Genomic DNA, 21,115 nt, shown 5'->3' on the forward strand with positions numbered 1-21,115 from the left:
TCAAATCGTACAAGACACAATTTTGATTTCAAGATTAAATATTCTTATTGTATTCCACGCGACTTTGTTGAATTTACTATAGGTCTTTTATACGTCATACCACTGACGGAATTAATGCAACGATATTTCAGTATTCCATGTGGTTAGTTATCCGTAAAAGTATTCAACCAGTATAAATTTAGTACCCCTAAAATGTTATTTTGCTGAATAACGTTTTTTTGACTGTCTTCGTTGTTTACAAATAACGATTCAATTGAATTTCCTAGATTTATAGTATAGGGGTGAGCTGTTTTTATACAGCGCACAAGGCTTAAATACTACATAGTAGTCAAGATGAATCCATAGGTTATATCCAAAATTAGAGCAAATTTGAAAATAAAACTTGAGGATTTGAAATCAGTACCCTTCAGAACCCCAGAAAACAATCTTACTTTATCAACCTAAAACTATGTACGGACCCTTGCAATGTACTAACTTTTCTCACTTTCTCACTCTAATAGATGTGAGAGGTGTTTTTCATGTATCGGTCCTGATACATGAGAGTTGAATCAAGTCATGTAATGTCTCGAGACACATGACGTGGTCGAGTCATGCACATGGACTCGATTACAGATCGATTCAATACACAAATTGACTCAAGTCGAGTCAAGTCATTTCCATTTTTAAGAAAATGACTCGAGTCATGTCGAGCCAACAAAGAATTGCCACTCGAGCCATGCATGACTCGGATCATACAACAGTGATAGGCGGCGGCCGCTAGACTACCCAAAGCGATTAGCTGCCAAGTCCGTTTCGTATATAGCCTACAGTACATACATACATACATACATACATACATACATACATACAGTACATACCAGTCGGTATTGCGAACTCTCTTGTTGAGGCAGACATTGTGGAAACGTCGTTCGCCATTGTCGGATGTTCCGTGTTACCGCTTCGATGTGACTGCACCGTGGATTGTGTTGGAACTCCTATACCGAATACATGATATTTCATGGGATAAAATATTTTTTCCTAGAGACATCCCACAGTGAATGAATAAATTTCAGTAAAATTTATGAACAGGGAAATTACAACAAGGTATCGTCTCCAAACGCTTCACGCGGCCCAACACCAGTTCAGACGAGAACTAGACTACGGGTCAGGTACATTTTTCGTCATAATATGATATTGGTTCAATTTGTTCCAATGTAGCTCCCAATGATCCATGTAACTATGTCATCACCTGGGACGCCACAATTGTAGTTTCATGACCGCATGCTGACACGAAATTCTCACTACATATGATTCGTCGTGTTCGTGTGAACATTTTATTTTGCTCTCCGTAGTAATTCGTGCCTTGCAAAACGTGTTAAATAGGAATATTCATTACGACTAAATACATTCGGAAGATGTTTCTCTGAGAAGTTATATGCGTGATGGAATGTAAATCATTGTGACATCGGTCAGTTACCCGAAGGCTAGTCTGCCATGATAGGGAGTGTCAGAAGTAACAGAGATACTTGACTTCCGGAAATCGCACACGGATACATTTAAAAATAGTACATTGAGCATAAGTGATCTTCTCGCCTTGATTATTCGGCATGTCATGCCTGTGACGCAATATTTGGTGATACGATGTTTTCTTTCCAACTGTCAACTAGTTGCTGACGATTACCCCTGAAGTGACAGCCGAAAATATTCGGGTTTATTTCAATATCAATATATTATCCAATTGTATATTGAAGTTTTGTACCTCCTAGAGTAGTGGTCCCAAACTAGTGGGAAACTCCCCACAAGTGAGGAATTAGGGGCGGTCTAGTGGGCAACAAACGCACTTGCAAAATAATTATAGCTACAGTATATACAGATGCAAGGAGGCACAACACTGTAGTTACGGTTACCAGTTCACCGCTCTGAACTGTACGCGTCGCTAATTTTATCGCGTGTTCTTTAAAAAAACTTGTTTTTAATTCTGGAACACCGATAATGGAATTCGCAAGCAGTGTGGCGTAGAATATAACGCTTTCGCAGAATTTTGTTTTCACGTTGCAGTAAAAGGTGATTGTCTATGTATAATGTCAAATATGTTGATTGCATTAAAATAATCAAATTGCTTCTCCATGACATCCGTCATATCACTCTAGTGAACTTGAAGTTCTATAAAACGTAGTCACTCAAGTTAAAGGAAAATACGATCATAGTTATATCCACATTGGATTCACGTTTGGACAGATAAATTAGCAACAACCGCCACAACCATTGATGTTCGCTTCACGGGCCTTCACTGTGCTACTATACTATTTTATTCAAATCCAAATTTTTGACAGCAAAAACTACACTTCCACTGGTTGGACTTGGAATTGAGTCAAATTTGGCGAAGATCGTTTCTATAGACAACCTAACACTTTCATGGGGTGAACAGAATATTTTGAAATTTTATTATAATGATCTTCATAAAATAAATAGAAACTTTGTTTTCCTGTAGCAATGCGGCTACTGGTTGCAATTGAACCAAATTCGGTGTGCAGGCTTAAATTAGGTAACCTAACAATTTTATCAAGTACCCAGTATAATTTGAGAAAAAAAGTCACTTTTGAACAATCCTACTGCACACGATCTGATCAACTCTTATTACTGGTGTAAGGCAAATACGTTCGAATGAAGAGCCATTGTTTCGTTCAGTAATCAATCGCTAGGCTGCCCCTGCACCACTTTAACGTCTCATGACTCCCGAGCTTACACCGGTCGTAAGGTCACAGTTGCGCAGAGGTGGTCAGAGTAGTCAAGAAAGCTACTCAAGTAGAAGTAGAAGTAGCGATGAAGAAATCTACTCAAGTACGAGTAGAAGTACTTCTTCCATAAGCAACCTCAAACTACTTGAAGTAGAAGTAGAATTGACTGACTTTAAATCTACTCAAGTAAGTAAGTAGTGAAAACGATTGTAATTCGTTAGCATGGGTGTAAATTGAGCTATGCGAAAGGTGCCGAGCTTGATTCATATTGATGCATACAAGGAGGTATCCAATTTCCGACAGCATAAGCATACGTACGCATCATGGGACGAAAATGATAGTATTGACTATTGATATGGAAATGCGATTCTAATCCTCTGTTTAATCCAACAGCACGTTTTAGAAAATATCATGGTATGGCGCACTCCCCCATATTATAAGGCCAGTAATTTAGTCGAAGAGCAATACGGAGAAGTTGTATGGGATACGGTGTAAAAGTAAACACTTTGCGCGATTAGTAAACGTTAATAAAAATATGGTGGATCGTAAAAATGCCATATTGTGTAGCTTTATTTCTGTAAATACACTTGCTTTTATACTTCAACATGTATGTTATCCAGACAAAAGAACTGATATTAATTAGAACTCAAGGTATATGATACTGGGAATTGAAAGTGAAATATAAATATTACTTCTAAAAGCGGAAAATGTATTTCATGTCTTTAGTCCAGAAAGTTTCAAAGGTGGTATGCCAAAACAGCTCTAAAACTAAGAAAAGTCTGAGACCACTTTTCCAGATTAGGACAAGCCATTGACTGAGACTACGATATGAGAAGTAAATGCTAAATTGCGAAACATCAGTTTCAAACGTTATGATGAGCCATATATACTGTGATGAAATAATTCATATGGGTGAAGGGCGACAATGCGGTGTGAACGGAACCACGCCAACCCGTTACCTAAATTATATTCACCGATACTTTCGTGAAATCATACTGGTTACTCCACCGAGTGCGAAGCGCGACGAAAATTCTGGACTCTACTCAACTTTTATGAAAATTAAATGTTGTAACTCCGTGAAAACAGCCCCGAAATTCCTCAGGTCCTCTTCCTGATTGAAGGATTAAACTACTTCTACTTGACAAACTGAAAATAGCGAAAAGTAAGTAAGTAGATCACAAAATATGACGAAGTAGAAGTAGAAGTAGCGAAAATCAGATCTACTTGAGTAAGTACCAGAAGTAGAGGAAAACTACTTGAGTACTTCGAAAAAGTAGAAGTAGCCTACTTCGTTACTGACCACCTCTGCAGTTGCGTTACAAGCAAATGCGGTATTGCGCTGAATACCATTTAAACACCACCCCGAATGTATGATTGTATTGAAAAATCGTACGGATTAATAGAATCGACTTTTATTCGTGATAATCGCGCTACTTGGCAATTGACAATTTCTATTTATATATTATATTTATATTCAATAGATTCATACTTACTGACAGCGTACCACAATAGTGAGAACCCGGGTTGACGCACTGAAGCGTCACTTGTGAATTTTACTTTCAACATATTGTCCCTAGTTCGGAAGTCTCTGAATGAAGAACCGCAAAACGTCTGAAATAAATTAAAATTACGGAAGGATTGCTCATCGCTGTATATTAGTTTCTCACGGCATAGCCAGCGAACGAGAGTGAATCAAATGCGCAGTTTCCTTCTAAGATGAAATTTCCTTGCGACTCAACCACGATTACCTGTATGATTGAAAAACAAAATTGTTTTGCGAAGAAACTAAATACTTTGCATCCTAGCCGAGTTGCTAAATGATTAGACATTGCATTCCAATTGAAATTATGATATGAAGGAATTGCAGAGACATCAATGATTCTCGATCGTTTTGCCTGTCAGAGCCGCGTTCTTGCAGTCAAGCTCCATGCGAACGACACGGGATTGCGAGTAGCATGGGCAATTCATTTAGAATCAATCCTTGGAATATTATCTCTGGAATTTTAATTCCAATGGAGCATTCACGCAGTTTAAGGAACGAAAGACTTGGCGATGTTGCAAAATTCAGCGTAGACCACCAGTTGAGCTACTACTCGTATTTGCCATAATTTCAAGAAATAAATTGTGATTAAATTCAGCAACCGCTATACCGCGACTCCAAACTGAGATAATTCAACCCATCTTTCGTGCGAGTCCCTCATGAGAAGCACCTTTTCAGACTGTAACGATCGTTATTGAATGGATAACAATGGTCGAGATTCGTCCTCCATTCGATATCTCAAGGTTGCTTTTACTACAGGGGGAAGCGAGTGATGCCGACCTTACTGCAACTACAGTGCATTGACTCGTAGAGAAATGAAGTGAGCCGAGCTCTAAGTCGCCAGTAAAAACCACGTTCAGACGCATGGAAGTGAGAGAGGCTGAAGGATGACTGCGAGAAGGAATCGCGACAGAGACGTCTTCAAGAGTATATACAAAAGCAAGGCCCCCTGAACATTATGAAATTCGTGTCGAGGTGCACAAGGCCTAAAAAGGCCGTAACCGCCACTGCGTATGTGTTGTGATCAATATTGCGTACACACGTCATACAATTGCAATGTTTGCTTGTCGTGAAGACTCGTATATCACGTAATTACTGTGGATAACAGATGTCAACAGTTTCCGCTTTCAAAGAGACAAATCGCTCACTACTGAGATTATAGTGGCGAAGTATCAAGTAGTTTTAACTTACCATGCCTTCTGGAACTGTAATATTCCACAAATAACACGCTTTGTTATGGTAGAATCCTGGATAATTCGGTGAATTGACGTAGCCCGAGGTTTTGTTGTCAATGTTTGTAGAATTACATGTTTCTAAGAATAACAGCATATTAATGCAGTTCACCGTAAAAGAGACTCAAACGAAACAGTACGTTTTCAGTTACCAGTGTTCCACGGGTGTATCTATAACATCTTATACATTACTCTAGAATACACTGATACAACACTAATAGGACCCAGCCGCTAGACTACCCAAAGCAAATAGCTGCCAAGTACGTTTCGTATGTAGGTGAAGGTTGGGCACAATTGATACAGGGCTACAAGTTGCTAAATTTTGCTAACCTGTGTAAGTTACATAGCCACCTTTCGGTGGTATTTTAGGTGGGTAGCCTATATCACGTTAGTTTTGCTTAGTCAAAGCAGTCATCAGTCGTCCCGCATGCTATTTTAGGCGCTGGATTGTGGTTTTAAAATTGCGTTTTTTTTCTGCATTGAAGAAGTGGGTGGGTACATTTTGACAATTTGGTTGGGGCACAACGGTCCATTGATATCCTAAGACAAATTGCACAAGATATAAAAAAAAACACTCCCTCGGAAAACATCTCTTGAAGTGTCAAACCAGCCCTTATAATCAATGTGGATCGACGAGCTGACAGCGATCTTTATGCAAGTCCCATTACAATTCTAAACTTCGAGTTGTAAACTATAACTGGTCTATACATTTTAATAATATATTCATATTAAAACCCGAAGCTTTTCGAGCTGACACTTTTCAAGGGCAATCGTCAGCAAATGGAGAATTTCAAAAACATGCATCTAGCTACATTGCATACAACCAATTATGACGTCATAGAAACAAACAACATGAAATACAGGCAAACCGCGAGCGCAGCTAGTGGACAATTTTCAGATTCACTAAAAATTCCTTCTGCTGACACAAGCGCGGTCGGTGGATTTTAATATAAAATCCATATATTAAAATCCACCGACCGCGCTTGTGTCAGCAGAAGGAATTTTTAGTGAATCTGAAAATTGTCCACTAGCTGCGCTCGCGGTTTGCCTGTATTTCATGTTGTTTGTTTCTATGACGTCATAATTGGTTGTATGCAATGTAGCTAGATGCATGTTTTTGAAATTCTCCATTTGCTGACGATTGCCCTTGAAAAGTGTCAGCTCGAAAAGCTTCGGGTTTTAATATGAATATATTATTAAAATGTATATTAAAGTTCTGTACCCCAAAGAGTCTCTTCAAATAACTGGTCTAGTAAACCGGCTTGTGCATCATTTTCTTAAACAGTTCTCAGTTTTTTGCTAACTGATGCGGTTCTAAATTTTTTATTACTGTACCATTTTTCCCCACCGCTTGTCCCATTGTACCCCGTCTATGGTGCACAATGGGACAAAAAAGTAAGCTTTTCAATGGATTGTGCTTTCGTTACTTCTTTGTATTTTCTAATCAGTTTATGTTCATCAATCGTTTTGCTATAGTTCATTGGTATTTCTGGATTTCCAATATTTTTGAGACCAAAAATGTGAGTTGCTGCCCATTCTGCCCCACCATGCCCTACTTGTACATACCAGTCGCAGTTGTGAACTCTATCGTTGAGACAGTCATTGTGGAAACGTCGGTCGGCATTGTCGCATGTTCCGTGTTACCGCTTCGATAAGGCTCCCTTGTCGAATTTGCGCTGTCTGTTGCACCATATACATATCATTACAATTCAGTGCAGTGCTACTGCGAAGAGATAGCCATGGCCGCGTGAGTTTATTCGGTGTTGAGTCAAAATTAACGCGGACGACACAATGAAACGTTCGTTCCAAAGGCAAGAATCATACCAGAAGTACCATGCATTAGTCTTCGGTAGCCACGAGCCAGCTACTATGAGAATAATGGTAATTCGTTACTGAGAGGAGAGCCCGCCGAGTAAATGAAACTTGCCATACGTAATTATCATCGCTGTTGAAATGAAATGTCGACAGCTACTTGCGAGTTGCAAAGTTTACGAATAATTCTATCATGCGAGAGAACGCAACTGTCTGGTTGGACTTGGACACGTAAGGTTTTCCACATTTCAAATACAATAATCGTACTGAGAGCAGAGCTGACTGAATTGCAACAGTATAATATATCTTGTATCAAATTCATTCATTTGAATGCACAACTGGGAAAAAAAAGGTCAGCTTTAGACAATGTTCGAGCGAACTATAAATTATGTTAATCCCAGAGTCTGGGTTTTAGTAGCATCATTAACTTCATTTTTTCTACGTAGCCTCAATATGATATAGGCCAGTGGTGTTCAACCTTATTGCCATTCACGACTGCATTTTGATTACATATATAGCACACGGTCGCATTCCAGCGGACAGTCGTAATGGCAAACCATGAACCAGGAAGTCTTCATTCATGAGACGCACACTACTCTAAATTGTTATATCTTCGTGGCGTGCATTTTAATTCTTTGCGGTTCTATACTATATTGAAAACGAAACTCACTTCACCGTAAATCGTGCGATCACGAAAAGAAATGATTCCGGTTTAATTTGAAGCTCTCAAAAATTTGAGATCCAATACGTTTAATTAAATTGCACATTTACGGCCGTCGACTTTTTTGTTTCCTGGTTCCATCACGAATGCTATATTTATCAGCCAGTTAGGTTAGGAAACACCTTTGACAGTAACCAGTAACGCTAACCGAATTACACTAGTCTACATGATTTTTATTTTCCGGCCAAAATAGTGACTACTTACTACAAGAAAATTTTCATACGCTGGTGACGAATATGAAGTTGCTTTATTCCTATCACGTCAAGTTTTTTTGTATAATCTGTGATTTAAAAGCTTGCATCACAGTACTAAAAAAAGACTGTTCTATGAAGTATTCTTTGCTGCTGGGTCATAGTTTTAACCATTATACGTCATTGTGATGTCATCATAAATGGTCAAAGTATTCACCATCGGTAGTCAAGTAGAAAGTAAAGTAAATTAAAGTAACTAATTACAAGTAAGTGAAAATGTGAGCATTCTGGTTTTTGGTGTGTCATCATTAAGGCTGTGAAGCACTGGAATCAAAAATCTTTGGCATTTGGTGTGTCAATGGTTTGGTGAGAGCAACATGATCATTGGTCACGGAAAAGAATGTTACTTTTGCCTAATTGTTGTTTTTGGATTCAATATAACAAATTGGCATAAAATTCAATACCCTAATGTGTCTTTCGCAATACGACCGATTCCTCATGGAACAGATGTAGCAATTTCATTATCTTCAAATGTTTTACAAACAGTTGAAGAAGATTCTATCAGTGAAGAGCCTTTATCTGAAGAATGTTTTTAGCATGAGTGTGGTGGCGATCAGCAGCCAAAGCTGAATCAAGCGGAACTGAATGACTTCGTCAGATATTTTAAATAGCCAAATGAGTATGCTCTTATTGTAGGTTTCAGATTGAATGCCAAACGTACGCTTAACACTGATACTACTTGTGCTCCATACATGTATCGTGACAGTGAATACACCAACTTATTTTCCTCCGAACCCTCTTTAGTCTATTGCGTGGATGTTCAAGGTGTTATCGAGAGATTTGGAACAGTGTCAGGAGTCTCTTTATTAATGCATCAAAGTCGAGCGTTAAAGCTGTTTTGTTGCAGAATACAAATCAATGTGATTCTATCCCTATAGCTGATGCAACTAGCAACAAGAGATCTTACGAAAATATGAAACTTGTTATTTCAAATTTGCAATACAGTACTCAACGTGAAAAGTTTCCGTTAATTTTGAACTCCTAAATATGCTACTGATTCAATGATCTGGAACTACAAAGTATCCTTGTTTTATCTGTGAAGGGGACAGTTGAAATCATTAAATTAGACGTGAGTGGCTGTTGATGAAGTAACTTACACCGGGCTTTTAAATGTTTCAAAGCCTGCTGTTATCGGCAAATCTAATGTTGTATATCCACCATTGTATATTAAACTCGACCTCAACAAATAGGGGGCGCATCTTGTGATGTTTTGAAACGATGAAAATATTAATAAACCTGATTGATTGATTGATACATTTGGGAAAAGTTTCGTTACTTGAGTGCCGAGAAATTTGAGGTCGGTGTACTTATTGGACCTCAAATCAGAACACTCAACACAAATCCTAACATATTTTGAAATAATAGATGACTGTCTTTCAACGAAGCTGCATCTAAATTTCATGAAAATACTAAGGATCCTGATTATTTGGAGGGTTAAGGTTTAAGATAATAAAACGTCAAATTCAATCCAATCTTAAGATACCTTCTTAAGAGCCTTATAGAACAGTGGTTCCCAACCTTTTTCGACTCATCGCCCCCTTTTCAAGCTCCGCACCGATCATCGCCCCCCAAATATTGGGAATCGAAAAATAGGCATACAAACTGTAATCGCCGACGATATGACCTAAAAAAGGCCATTTCTCCGACTTGACTCCAAAAGGACCGTAACAGCACTTCGTCAGCCCCCAAAACGTGTGTCTTTGGGCTCCGATATGGTGATAAACCAAACGTCTGGGGGGCTTTGCCCCTCAGACTCCCTCCTCCGATACCTCTTTACCGCTACTTCTCAGCAAAAACTATTGGACTCTTTAGTTAGTTAGTCGGCTTAATTCGCGTGAAACGCGAAAAATTTCTATCATCCATGATTGGATCGGTCAATATGTTGGGGGATTGCATATATATTGCTGTCAATTTTTTATCCTCTCTCTGCTCATGTATTCAGATTTACCGGTAGAGCTGAGTGAGGTGTCTTGGAAAATGTAGGATCCGTAATTATTAATTAAAAATATTCTGGCGGACCCGTGGGTATAAAGACTTCGTTAGGTGATGGCATTTCGTGGCATGTCTGCTATGTCAAAAGATATTCAAATCGCCCATACGTACTGAACTAAAAGACGAACACGATTTAGAATTGTTATTTCTGCACTCACAATTGATTTTTCTCTGCGGGATGGCATTTGTCTTGTGGGATTCTGATTGCCAGGACAGGAACATTTGGCGCCAGCGATTTAGGGGCCTATGGACAATTACACATATATGTGTATCATATATGGTACATATATCGAAGTCGGTCAGCATAAACACAGTGCTTTTCCGCCAAGGTTTTCTCGTTCTGGCACACTTCTCGAAGTCGCATGTTACATGGCCTGAAATTTCATATGCCTTGCTGCGTCATGGCGTGGTAATGGCTGAGCGATGCCTTTTTCTATATCTCATGCGTATTATTTCTTGGGTGACGGTTATCCAATAAGCAAGAAATGTGACATCGCTAAATCGCGCGCAGCGCGAAAATATTTTAAAAAAGTTGCATAAATTTCCCAAATATTACTCTAATTCATGTTAATTCATGAACAAATTTTGGGACCCTTCGAGCTCGGGCCTCCCATCCCAATTGGGGGTTTGGGGTGCGGTAATTGCGGTCCTAGACTCCAATATAGCGGTTTCAACGCGCCATCGCCCCCTATCGCCCCCTTCGTCCGTTTTCGCCCCCCTATCGCCCCCTTCGCTATTTTCGCCCCCCTGGACCGCCAAATCGCCCCCTGGGGGGCGATATCGCCCACGTTGGGAACCACTGTTATAGAATGTCTTTCGTATCATATACGGACCTGTAATGGGGCACAAGCGTCCTTAATATAACCGTTTTTTATGAAAATTCTCGTTCGTTTTTTTGCGAAGAATTATGACGTGACTCAATGAATTGTTCGAAAAAATAATAAAAACGTTGAAAAATGTCGCCTAGTGTTATTGATTTCGCGAAAAGGATCTATTACAGCGGTGCGGTTGAATACGACCATTGCGCAAGACCAGAGGTGGTCAACTTATTTGCTATTCACGGCCGCAATTCCAATACTCATGAAACCTACAGCCACATTATAGGACATTGCCGTTACGAACAGGACGCAAATACCCATAGTAAACTGTCCACATCCATTTCCGGTGAACTCCGGAATAATCTATTTATTTAATTCAGCTTACTATACGCAACGAAATCGCCAGTGGTCACTGGTCAGATTTTCAGATTCTCGGATGAATTTAGTAATTAATATTAGTATATACATTTTAATAATATATTCATAGTAAAATATATTAAAACCCGAAGCTTTTCGAGCTGACACTTTTCAAGGGCAATCGTCAGCAAATTGAGAATTTCCAAAACATGCATCTAGCTACATTGCAAACAACCAATTATGACGTCATAGAAACAAACAACATGAAATACAGGCAAACCGCGAGCGCAGCTAGTGGCCAATTTTTAGATTCACTAAAAATTCCTTCTGCTGACACAAGCGCGGTCGGTGGATTTTAATATAAGTCGATTCCAGTGCAGACAGATGGAAATTAGTGCGGCCTCTGCCTAATATAGAAAATCTTATTATACACGCTGGAATTCTTTTAGCCCGAATCGCCGTAAACTAAATTTGATTGGCACGTTGGTGCACAGAGCCTTGATGATTTGTTCGGATGAAAAATTAAACGCGGAGCTAGAATACATCCGCAAAATTCTAATCGATAACGGGTACCCCGAACACATCATCAAGAGTTCTGTTGACAGAAAACTCAGGAATTTCAATCCCAACAAATCACAAAACACGAACACACGGTCTGAGGAAAATGTATATATACATTTACCGTGGCTGGGCCCCATTTCTTCCCGGTTTGAAAAGCAATTGATTTCTGCTGTAAATCGCTGTTACGATAATGTAAAAACTAATGTTGTGTTTACCACCAAACAATTGCTTCCTGCAACGCGCAAAGATGTTGTTCCTGCTTCTCAACAAAGCAATATAGTCTATGACAGGGGTCGCCAACTCAAAATAGGTCGCGGGCCACTTTTCCAAATTCCTGGAGGCCGCGGGCCGCATGACATCAATATCGATATAAAAGTAGGCAACGCAGTTCAACAACCACGTCTGATAACTCTACGTTATTACAACGCTGTGCTTTCTAACACAGGGGACGGTTATAGTCACCACAAAAGAACTAATATTTTATTGAACAAACACAAATACAACAAAAAGTATCATGATCATCAATGTCATTATATTTTGGACTATGAGCTGCACACGATACCTGACAATGACAACACTCTTTAGCCGCTAAAACAGGGGTGGCCAACATTTTTGTAATTCACGGCCGCATTTCGCGTACTCATGTAGCCTGCGGCCGCATACCGGTGGTTAGTCATGATAAACTAGCTGGGGCCAAATACCCACGTTATCATGTCCATGTCCATTGCCGGTACACTCCGAACTAATCTATATGCACATATCGGCTTACTATGCGCACCAAATCGTTAGTAGTTATGTTGTAAAGAGCCACAGATAACCAATCTGTAGTCGCGCGAAGCGCGAAAAATTTTTCATGTTCATGAGTGAATTTCATCAATAAATATTAGTATAGTTTCACATATTACTATAAAATATTTATCCTTTCTCGGCCAATGTGATCAGATTCCCAGATACAGCTGATGCAGGGGGTATCTGCGAAAACTTAGGGTTGTTATTACAAGTGTCGACAGCCGCATAATTTTCCTTCTACTGCTGCAGATTGGCCACCCATGGATTGAAGAATCAATATTGGGGTTAGCTATACACGGTAGGCCTACTTGCTAGACAACTATCTCCTCGTAAAGCATGGTCTTTTGGAGCGCCCGAAGTCGTTTTGCAGGCGTCTCGGTCTTGGCAGTGGTGGGCCATTGCACGTCAAGGCAATATGCCCATTCGTACCAGCAAATTCTTCATCCATGGAATGATATTACCATGCCGAAGCCGTATCAACTAGTGAGTAATAGTGATAGTGGGCACATAGAATGGCTCACTTTGTAAAACAACAACATTATGTTTCAACTGAAATCAATTTTAGCGTTTCAACATGATTTACTAAGCGTTTTTCTGATTTTTTTTCAAATCAGGTCGCGGGCCGCAAAATAGGACCTCGCGGGCCGCATGCGGCCCGCGGGCCGCGTGTTGGAGACCCCTGGTCTATGACAAGGGTCACCAACTCAAAACGGGTCGCGGGCCACTTTTCAAATTTCGTAGCGGCCGCGGGCCGCATAAATTCAGTATCGATATAAAGTGGGCAACCACGTTTTGAAACTCTACGTCAGTACAACGCTGTTCTACCTAACATAGGCATTGGGTATGATGACCACAAAAAAGTAATATTTTATTAAAAGAATAAAAATACAACAAAGTATCACTGTCATCAATTTCATTTTATTTTAAACTCCGAGCTGTGCACGATACCTAGAAACGCATTTTGGAACTAGCGAGATACGTAACTAGCTGAAAGACTATCCCCACTTGAAGCTTAATCTTGTGTGTAAGCCCTAAGCCAGTGGTTCTCAAACCTTTTTTGACATGCCCCCCTATATGATACTGAAAAATTTCGCCCCCAGTTATCGTCATATCACAAAATGCATCCATAATGCAGGCTATACGAACGGATAGTTTGATGGTATGGAAGGTTATGAATGTTGATGAGAGAATTCTATAATATTAATTCCGGATTATACACAGAGCACTAGCTATAACTATGAATTCGAGGAAAATCGCGCAAAGCGCGAAAAAAATTTCAGTTGAACGCAGCTCCACGGCCCCTTCAGATGCTTTCACGCCCCCATATGGGGGACGTACCCTCAGTTTTAAAACCACTGCCCTAAGCAATTTTCTAGGCGTCTCGGTATTGGAAGTGTTTGGGCCATTGCACGTCAATTTCAGAATTTCAAAATGTTTTCTTAGCGTTCTTCCAAAATCTCAAATCATGTCGCGGCCGCAAAATATGACCTGGCGGGCCGCATGCGGCCCGCGGGCCGCGTGTCGGTGACCCCTGGTCTATGATTTCAAGTGCCACTGTGATTGTCGGTACGTGGGAAGAACAACTCAGCGCTTGCAGGAACGCATCAAACAACATGTTCCGAGCGTTATTAGATCACGCACATTGGACTCTCGCGAAGACGCAGCCGTAACTGATCTGCGATTACTAGAACGTAATCAGGCCATGGCTATGAACTCTGCCATCGGCAAGCATTTGGCTGAGAATGCAACTTGCGCTAAAAACTATCGCGATGAAAGATTTTCTATATTAGGCAGAGGCCGCACTAATTTCCATCTGTCTGCACTGGAATCAACTTATATTAAAATCCACCGACCGCGCTTGTGTCAGCAGAAGGAATTTTTAGTGAATCTAAAAATTGGCCACTAACTGCGCTCGCGGTTTGCCTGTATTTCATGTTGTTTGTTTCTATGACGTCATAATTGGTTGTTTGCAATGTAGCTAGATGCATGTTTTTGAAATGCTCCATTTGCTGACGATTGCCCTTTAAAAGTGTCAGCTCGAAAAGCTTCGGGTTTTAATATATTTTACTATGAATATATTATTAAAATGTATATTAAAGTTCTGTACCCCAAAGAGTCTCTTCAAATATTAGTATAGTTTTATATATTCCTATCAAGCATTTATTCTTTCTCAGCTCATGTGGAGTTGATGAAGGTGGTGGTTTCGAAAATTTAGGCCAATTTATAAATGATGGGTCATCGGGTGGGTCAATTTTTATTAGTCACGTTGTCGCATGCTGTTATTTCGTGACCTTCCATCAGGATTGCCGGTATACTGGAAACATTGGAATCGCGCAAACGTACCAGAACTAAATTTCTTTCGTGAGGAACACACGATTCCAATTTGGTATTTATATAAACGGCGCATCATTTCCTCTTTGATTCACATCTGTACTGTGGGGTGCAGACTGGAAAGGGCGTTACTATATCGAAAAAATGAAGACGCATTAAATCGCGACAAGAAAATTTCAAGAATAATTAAAATCTCTCTTAAATTCGGGAATCAATTAGAAATTCAATTTGCATGTCGACGGCCGACAACAGATACTTATTGAATTACTTGTCCAGGGCTGCACGGGACACCTAACTTAAAAACACAGACAGCAAATAGCCTACTGTTTTGGGTTGGGTATAGGCCTACAGCAGGGGTCGCCAACTCAAAACGGGTCGCGGGCCACTTTTCAAATTTCGTAGCGGCCGCGGGCCGCATAAATTCAATATCGATATAAAGTGGGCAACCACGTTTTGAAACTCTACGTCAGTACAACGCTGTTCTACCTAACATAGGCATTGGCTATGATGACCACAAAAAAGTAATATTTTATTAAAAGAATAAAAATACAACAAAGTATCACTGTCATCAATTTCATTTTATTTTAAACTCCGAGCTGTGCACGATACCTAGAAACGCATTTTGGGACTAGCGAGATACGTAACTAGCTGAAAGACTATCCACACTTGAAGCTTAATCTTGTGTGTAAGCCCTAAGCCAGGGGTTCTCAAACCTTTTTTGACATGCCCCCCTATATGATACTGAAAAATTTCGCCCCCAGTTATCGTCATGTCACAAAATGCATCCATAATGCTGGCTATACGAACGGATAGTTTGATGGTATGGAAGGTTATGAATGTTGATGAGAGAATTCTATAATATTAATTCCGGATTATACACAGAGCACTAGCTATAACTATGAATTCGAGGAAAATCGCGCAAACCGCGAAAAAAATTTCAGTTGAACGCAGCTCCACGGCCCCTTCAGATGCTTTCACGCCCCCATGTGGGGGACGTACCCTCAGTTTTAAAACCACTGCCCTAAGCAATTTTCTAGGCGTCTCGGTATAGGAAGTGTTTGGGCCATTGCACGTCAATTTCAGAATTTCAAAATGTTTTCTTAGCGTTCTTCCTAAATCTCAAATCATGTCGCGGGCCGCAAAATATGACCTGGCGGGCCGCGTGTTGGTGACCCCTGGCCTACAGGCTTACAGGATATATGTTTGTAGCCAATATAATACACCGCCATGTATAGGACTATGCAATGCCAATTGGCGGATGCTTTTGTACTTATTATCGGGATTTGGGGAAAATATGCGATAACCAGGCCTATACCAGAGTGCCGACAAGACTGATTAAGTAAGAAGACAATCAAATTGGTTTCGATTGCATCGAGTCAACGAGATCAGAGGCTGGTTGATATGTCACGACTGATTTCTTTAAAAAATGCGAACACATCAGTTAAGCGCAGAAATCCAGTGCACAAAACACAATAACGACGGGTGATTCGAGTAGATAGGGGCTGTCTCCTACTATACTTCTGCCTGCGGTAAGAAAACGTACATGTCATATTTTCAGAGGACCTTCTTGGCTTCCAACAAAGTGCGCCGTTGGTTTCACGATCAGGTTTGCCACGACGAAATCCGTATGGAGAAAGATACGCGTGTTTGTAATAAGGCCCACCGGCCGAGTACCAAGACTTGTCAAATGAACCTTCCGGTAAAACGGTATGTATCTGAAAAAGAATTAGGGAGATCACAATAACTGTCATCAAGTATAAGCTAAAACAGTGGATCCACACTGGGGTGACAATAACATAACAAGCCTCTGGGTTGTTGAGAGGCATTGAGAAACGACTTTATATGGCACGACAGTTGTGCTAAAGCGAGGTTAGTAATTGCGCTATTTGTCGCGCATAATTGTACGTCTAGGTACGTCTTACTTCGAATTGGGAAATATCGACAAGTACAGTCGAGACCGTGTAATTCGGACACAGGCTCGCAATTCGTATCGTTAGGTTGTGGTTCGTTTTACAAAAATGAGTCATTATGGAGACACAATGACGACTCATGCAGTTAAAATCGACAGTGAAATCATATATGACCGTGCCAGATTCATAGTATAGATCAGTGGTTCTCAACCAACGGTCCGCGAACTGGTGGCGGTCCGTGGCAAGTTTCCTGCCGACCGCAAAAAATATTAGAATTTTATAACTCAATATCAATATGCAAGAAATGGGACGGCTTTTAATTAGAGGAATGAAGCATTAGATTTTAATTGATTTCGAAAATTAAAACGTATTTTTCTGCATAGTGTCGTAATATAAATTTCATGGTCTGCCTTGAACTTAGCTTACGCCACAATGCTGCAAATATTATACGAAACTATTTAATGTAGTTTACAGCTCGTTTAACAGATATAATGTGAAAGATACAAACACATGCTAACAAAGTTCGTTAAATTTTGGCAGTATAATTTAGGGACATTTAGCAGCAAATTAGAGGCTAGCAAACAGTAAATCGCATCGAACCGAACAATCAAACCCATGATAGTGGTTTTAATAGCACCACTCCTCTCAAAAAACTTTAAACGAACCACGGAAACACGGTCGATATCAAATGGCAGCATTAAACAAAGTTTCCAATATACACCACCCAGTTACATACATCATTTGTCGTAATTCCAATTTGAGTGAATTTCTATTATTGAAAGTTCACCGGTCCGTAGCATTTATTTTGATGATTAATCGTCCCGCAAGGTCAATAAGGTTGAGAACCACTGGTATATGACTAACCTACGCCGTACATAGCAAGGCTTTCGTTCGATGCACTCCAGCGCAGTGCAACTCAACCTGTGATGAACCCTTAAACTTGCGATATAACGAGCTCATGCACTGTACGCTCTCGGAGCGGACACATTATGGTTATGTAACCTGATATCTAAAAAAGGTTATCGCTTTCCATGGCTTCCAATCTGTCTAGATCAGTGGTTCTAAACCTTTTTGTCTTCGCGGGCCCCTTTTGGACCGTGACGGACCCCAACGGACCCCCAAAATGTTTTAGTTCAAATTTAACTCAATTATCGTGCCAACGTCATCTGCTTGTGCAAATGATAACTATAGGCTTAGTATAAACAACAACAAAATAAATGACTATTCTTGAAAATAAGATCATACTATCATTGTAGAAATTGAGTTGACTTCTATTACTTCAAAGCAAATTCTGCAATAGCATTACTTGAAATCTGCGGTCGTGTCTTCAAAATCCGCGCCTTCGATAGTATATAAACGAGTGCCGAAAATCTATTTCCACAAATACAGGTGTCGGCAAATGTAATAGTAAAGTGTATCGCTCCCGACGACACGTTTTGGTGTGATCGCAACAAATATGGCACCAAAATCGACGAACAATTTTTTAATTAACATATAACGCAGGGGCGGACAATATGCGGCCCGCGGGCCGGATCCGGTTCATGACGGGATTTTGAGTGGCCAACAGACAGTCTCCGGTTTTCTATGATAATTTGACCCGCGGGTCTACATACATTTGCGAGCAAACATTTTCGACCATAAACATAAACAATCTAACTGACGTTCGTTCATGTGTATTCTTTCCCAAAGGTTTCTACGTCTGACATGCAGCCAGAGTTTAAAGAACTTGTTGACAACTTCGATTACCACAGATGTCTCATTAACTTCAACAGCTATTGAATTACATTACGAGTAATCCAATAAATACTGGTTGTGGTCTCTACTTTAAACTTAAAGGTTACATTAGATACGATTTATTCGCTGTTTCGGTGGATAAATACGCGATTTATGTATCAATTCCGGAATCCGGGCGGCCAAGTATTTGACTTTCCCATAACCCACCCGCAAACTGGAGAAGTTGGCAGTTCCCTGCTCCTGATATAACGTCAGGCCAGGTCATTTCTATCTAGCAGATTATCTTGAACTTATTATGGAAAAGTGGTTATATATGACAGGAAAAAATGTGTTTTTTTCTTCATAATTTCGAAGTCCCTGTGCGTGACCTTACTCATCCCAGTTTTTTCCGCAATCCCCAACAAAACATCTCCAAACAGGAAAATGTTTGTATCCGTAGGCTATTGGCTATTTAGCAATTATATGAGTCTGCACAGTAGGATATTTCATCTCAGACTGCCATTCTGTTGATGCGAGCTCTGGAGTTTACTTGTAATGAAGCGAAACTGCCTCGTGATTTTCCGAATTTAAAAAATACAAATTAGCTAATCAACTGTTTTGAGGTTTTGCGGAGCCCCGGTTGATAACCACTGGTTTAGATCAAACCTTGGCAAAGTGCGGCCCGCGACGCGATTCTTACTGACCCGCGAAAAGAAGCCTGGAATTTAGCACTGTATACATATTTGTTTACTTGAGTCAGAGGGAAACCCGTCATCTTAATTTGTGGTGAGTCGTGCTTAGAAAAATATTTCGAATCCGCAATATGTGAGGAACGCAGGGGAATACAGACACTCGTCGAATGGCTGGACCCGAAAGAGCTCAGGATCTCCGGATTTCTGCCAGCGAAGCTTTCAAATCATCAAGGCTAATAACTAGGGCGTTTTTTTTTGACATGTCAAAATTTGTCAAAAGTTTGTCAAAATTGTAGCGTTAGGTCAAAATTTGTCAAAATTGTTCATAAAGTCAAAAATTTTTTGACATCTTTATTTCGTTTGTATCGCAGATTTTGCACTGTCGGTGAACGTATCATTTGATATTTTACAGCTTGTAGCCTACTTTATAGGCCTACTGTTGTAAACGGCTAATTGTCTGCTCATACTGAATCATCAACGGTCAAATAAAACAAATAGGTGGACATGGTATTATGGTCAACGTACCGCAATATCCTAAGTGGGGCATCATTCTTATATTGAGAAGCGTATGATGAAAAATTGTAATAGACAACATTGTCAGAATGAAGCAACACGGTGTGTCACCAGTAGTGTTTGCACAACTTGAGTGTCGTCAGCCAACAACTGCTGCTGTTGAACGTCCTTGGCAAGTAAGGACATGCACTTTTTACCCAAAAATATAGGAAAGTATCACTCGTTGTACTACAATTTTTTTTAAATTATTTCCACCATAATACGTATTGCAACCACTGGAATTCTTCATAGGGCCAGATTTCGTTAAAATACTGTTTTTTATATGTACAAAGTTGCCTGTTTCTATGCCAAAAACGTTTTTTCAGGCCAAACTACTTTGTTGGGACAGCCAGTTACAACCGGAAATGTAGATAACTGGTACAATTTTGACATTATTTGTGAAAACACCGAATTTGCATACGTTAGGTCAAAATTTGGTCAAAATTCATTTTTTTAGGTCAAAAAAAGTCAAAATTTTGATTTCTTAGGTCAAAATTTTCTTTTTTTTTAGTAAAAAAAAAACGCCCTACTAATAACAAACTACGCACAGCTTGGGACCAATACCAGCCTAATAATATCCCAAATACATTTGGACGTCTCCATAGCAAAATATGGCCTGGGGTTAATGTGATTTCAATGACTCACCAATGTATTATGTTTCTTAATGTTTTGAATAATGACACCGAATGAATAAATAGTATTTTTGTGTAAATCAACCTCACTTTCTCATAGCCAAGTTTCAACACATCCACTTAGCAATAACAACTTGTGTTACCAATGTAATTCACTATTGTATACTTAGAAACAAAATACGCCACTGAATATACGGTATTTTTAACTTCAGCCTCGGTCCGACAACCTATTTTTTGCCTCTGAATTGGGCCGCGTGGAAAATAATTGCTCACCCCTGGTTTAGATAATATTGTGTAGTTGGCCGTCAACTAAAAGAAAACCCAGCACTTCCCGGCGAACCTGGTAACGGCCTCTTGCACGGTCTACTTACTAGGAAAAGGGTGACGATTTCGCGAGCGTCACCCAGAGAATATAAATCACTGTTTTAGTGTAACAAGCTTATGTGTACCTTTTCGTGCTGGTGCACCCCATGCATATTTTGGTGCACAGCGGCT

At 39.9% G+C, this 21,115-nt stretch overlaps 1 protein-coding gene across 5 annotated transcripts in view; it reads right to left on the minus strand.

Annotated features, from left to right (window-relative positions):
• Positions 1-21,115, minus strand: part of LOC145459351 (uncharacterized) — a 183,053-nt gene that overhangs the window by 113,555 nt on the left and 48,383 nt on the right. For 4 of the 5 annotated variants that reach the window (XM_080338002.1, XM_080338000.1, XM_080337999.1 and 1 more), the window contains 6 exons: positions 16,665-16,836; positions 7,056-7,169; positions 5,449-5,570; positions 4,385-4,465; positions 4,211-4,328; positions 858-974 (listed from right to left, as the gene is read on the minus strand). In XM_080338002.1, coding sequence (XP_080194128.1) covers positions 858-974; positions 4,211-4,328; positions 4,385-4,465; positions 5,449-5,570; positions 7,056-7,169; positions 16,665-16,836 — 724 coding nt within the window. The remainder of the gene's footprint in view (positions 1-857; positions 975-4,210; positions 4,329-4,384; positions 4,466-5,448; positions 5,571-7,055; positions 7,170-16,664; positions 16,837-21,115) is intronic. The other variant, XM_080338001.1, reaches the window with a different exon arrangement.

The sequence above is a fragment of the Botryllus schlosseri genome, chromosome 16 (assembly GCF_051294905.1).
Source record: "Botryllus schlosseri isolate E-star chromosome 16, Bs_hap1, whole genome shotgun sequence".
In the NCBI taxonomy this organism is placed as follows: Eukaryota; Metazoa; Chordata; class Ascidiacea; order Stolidobranchia; family Styelidae; genus Botryllus; species Botryllus schlosseri.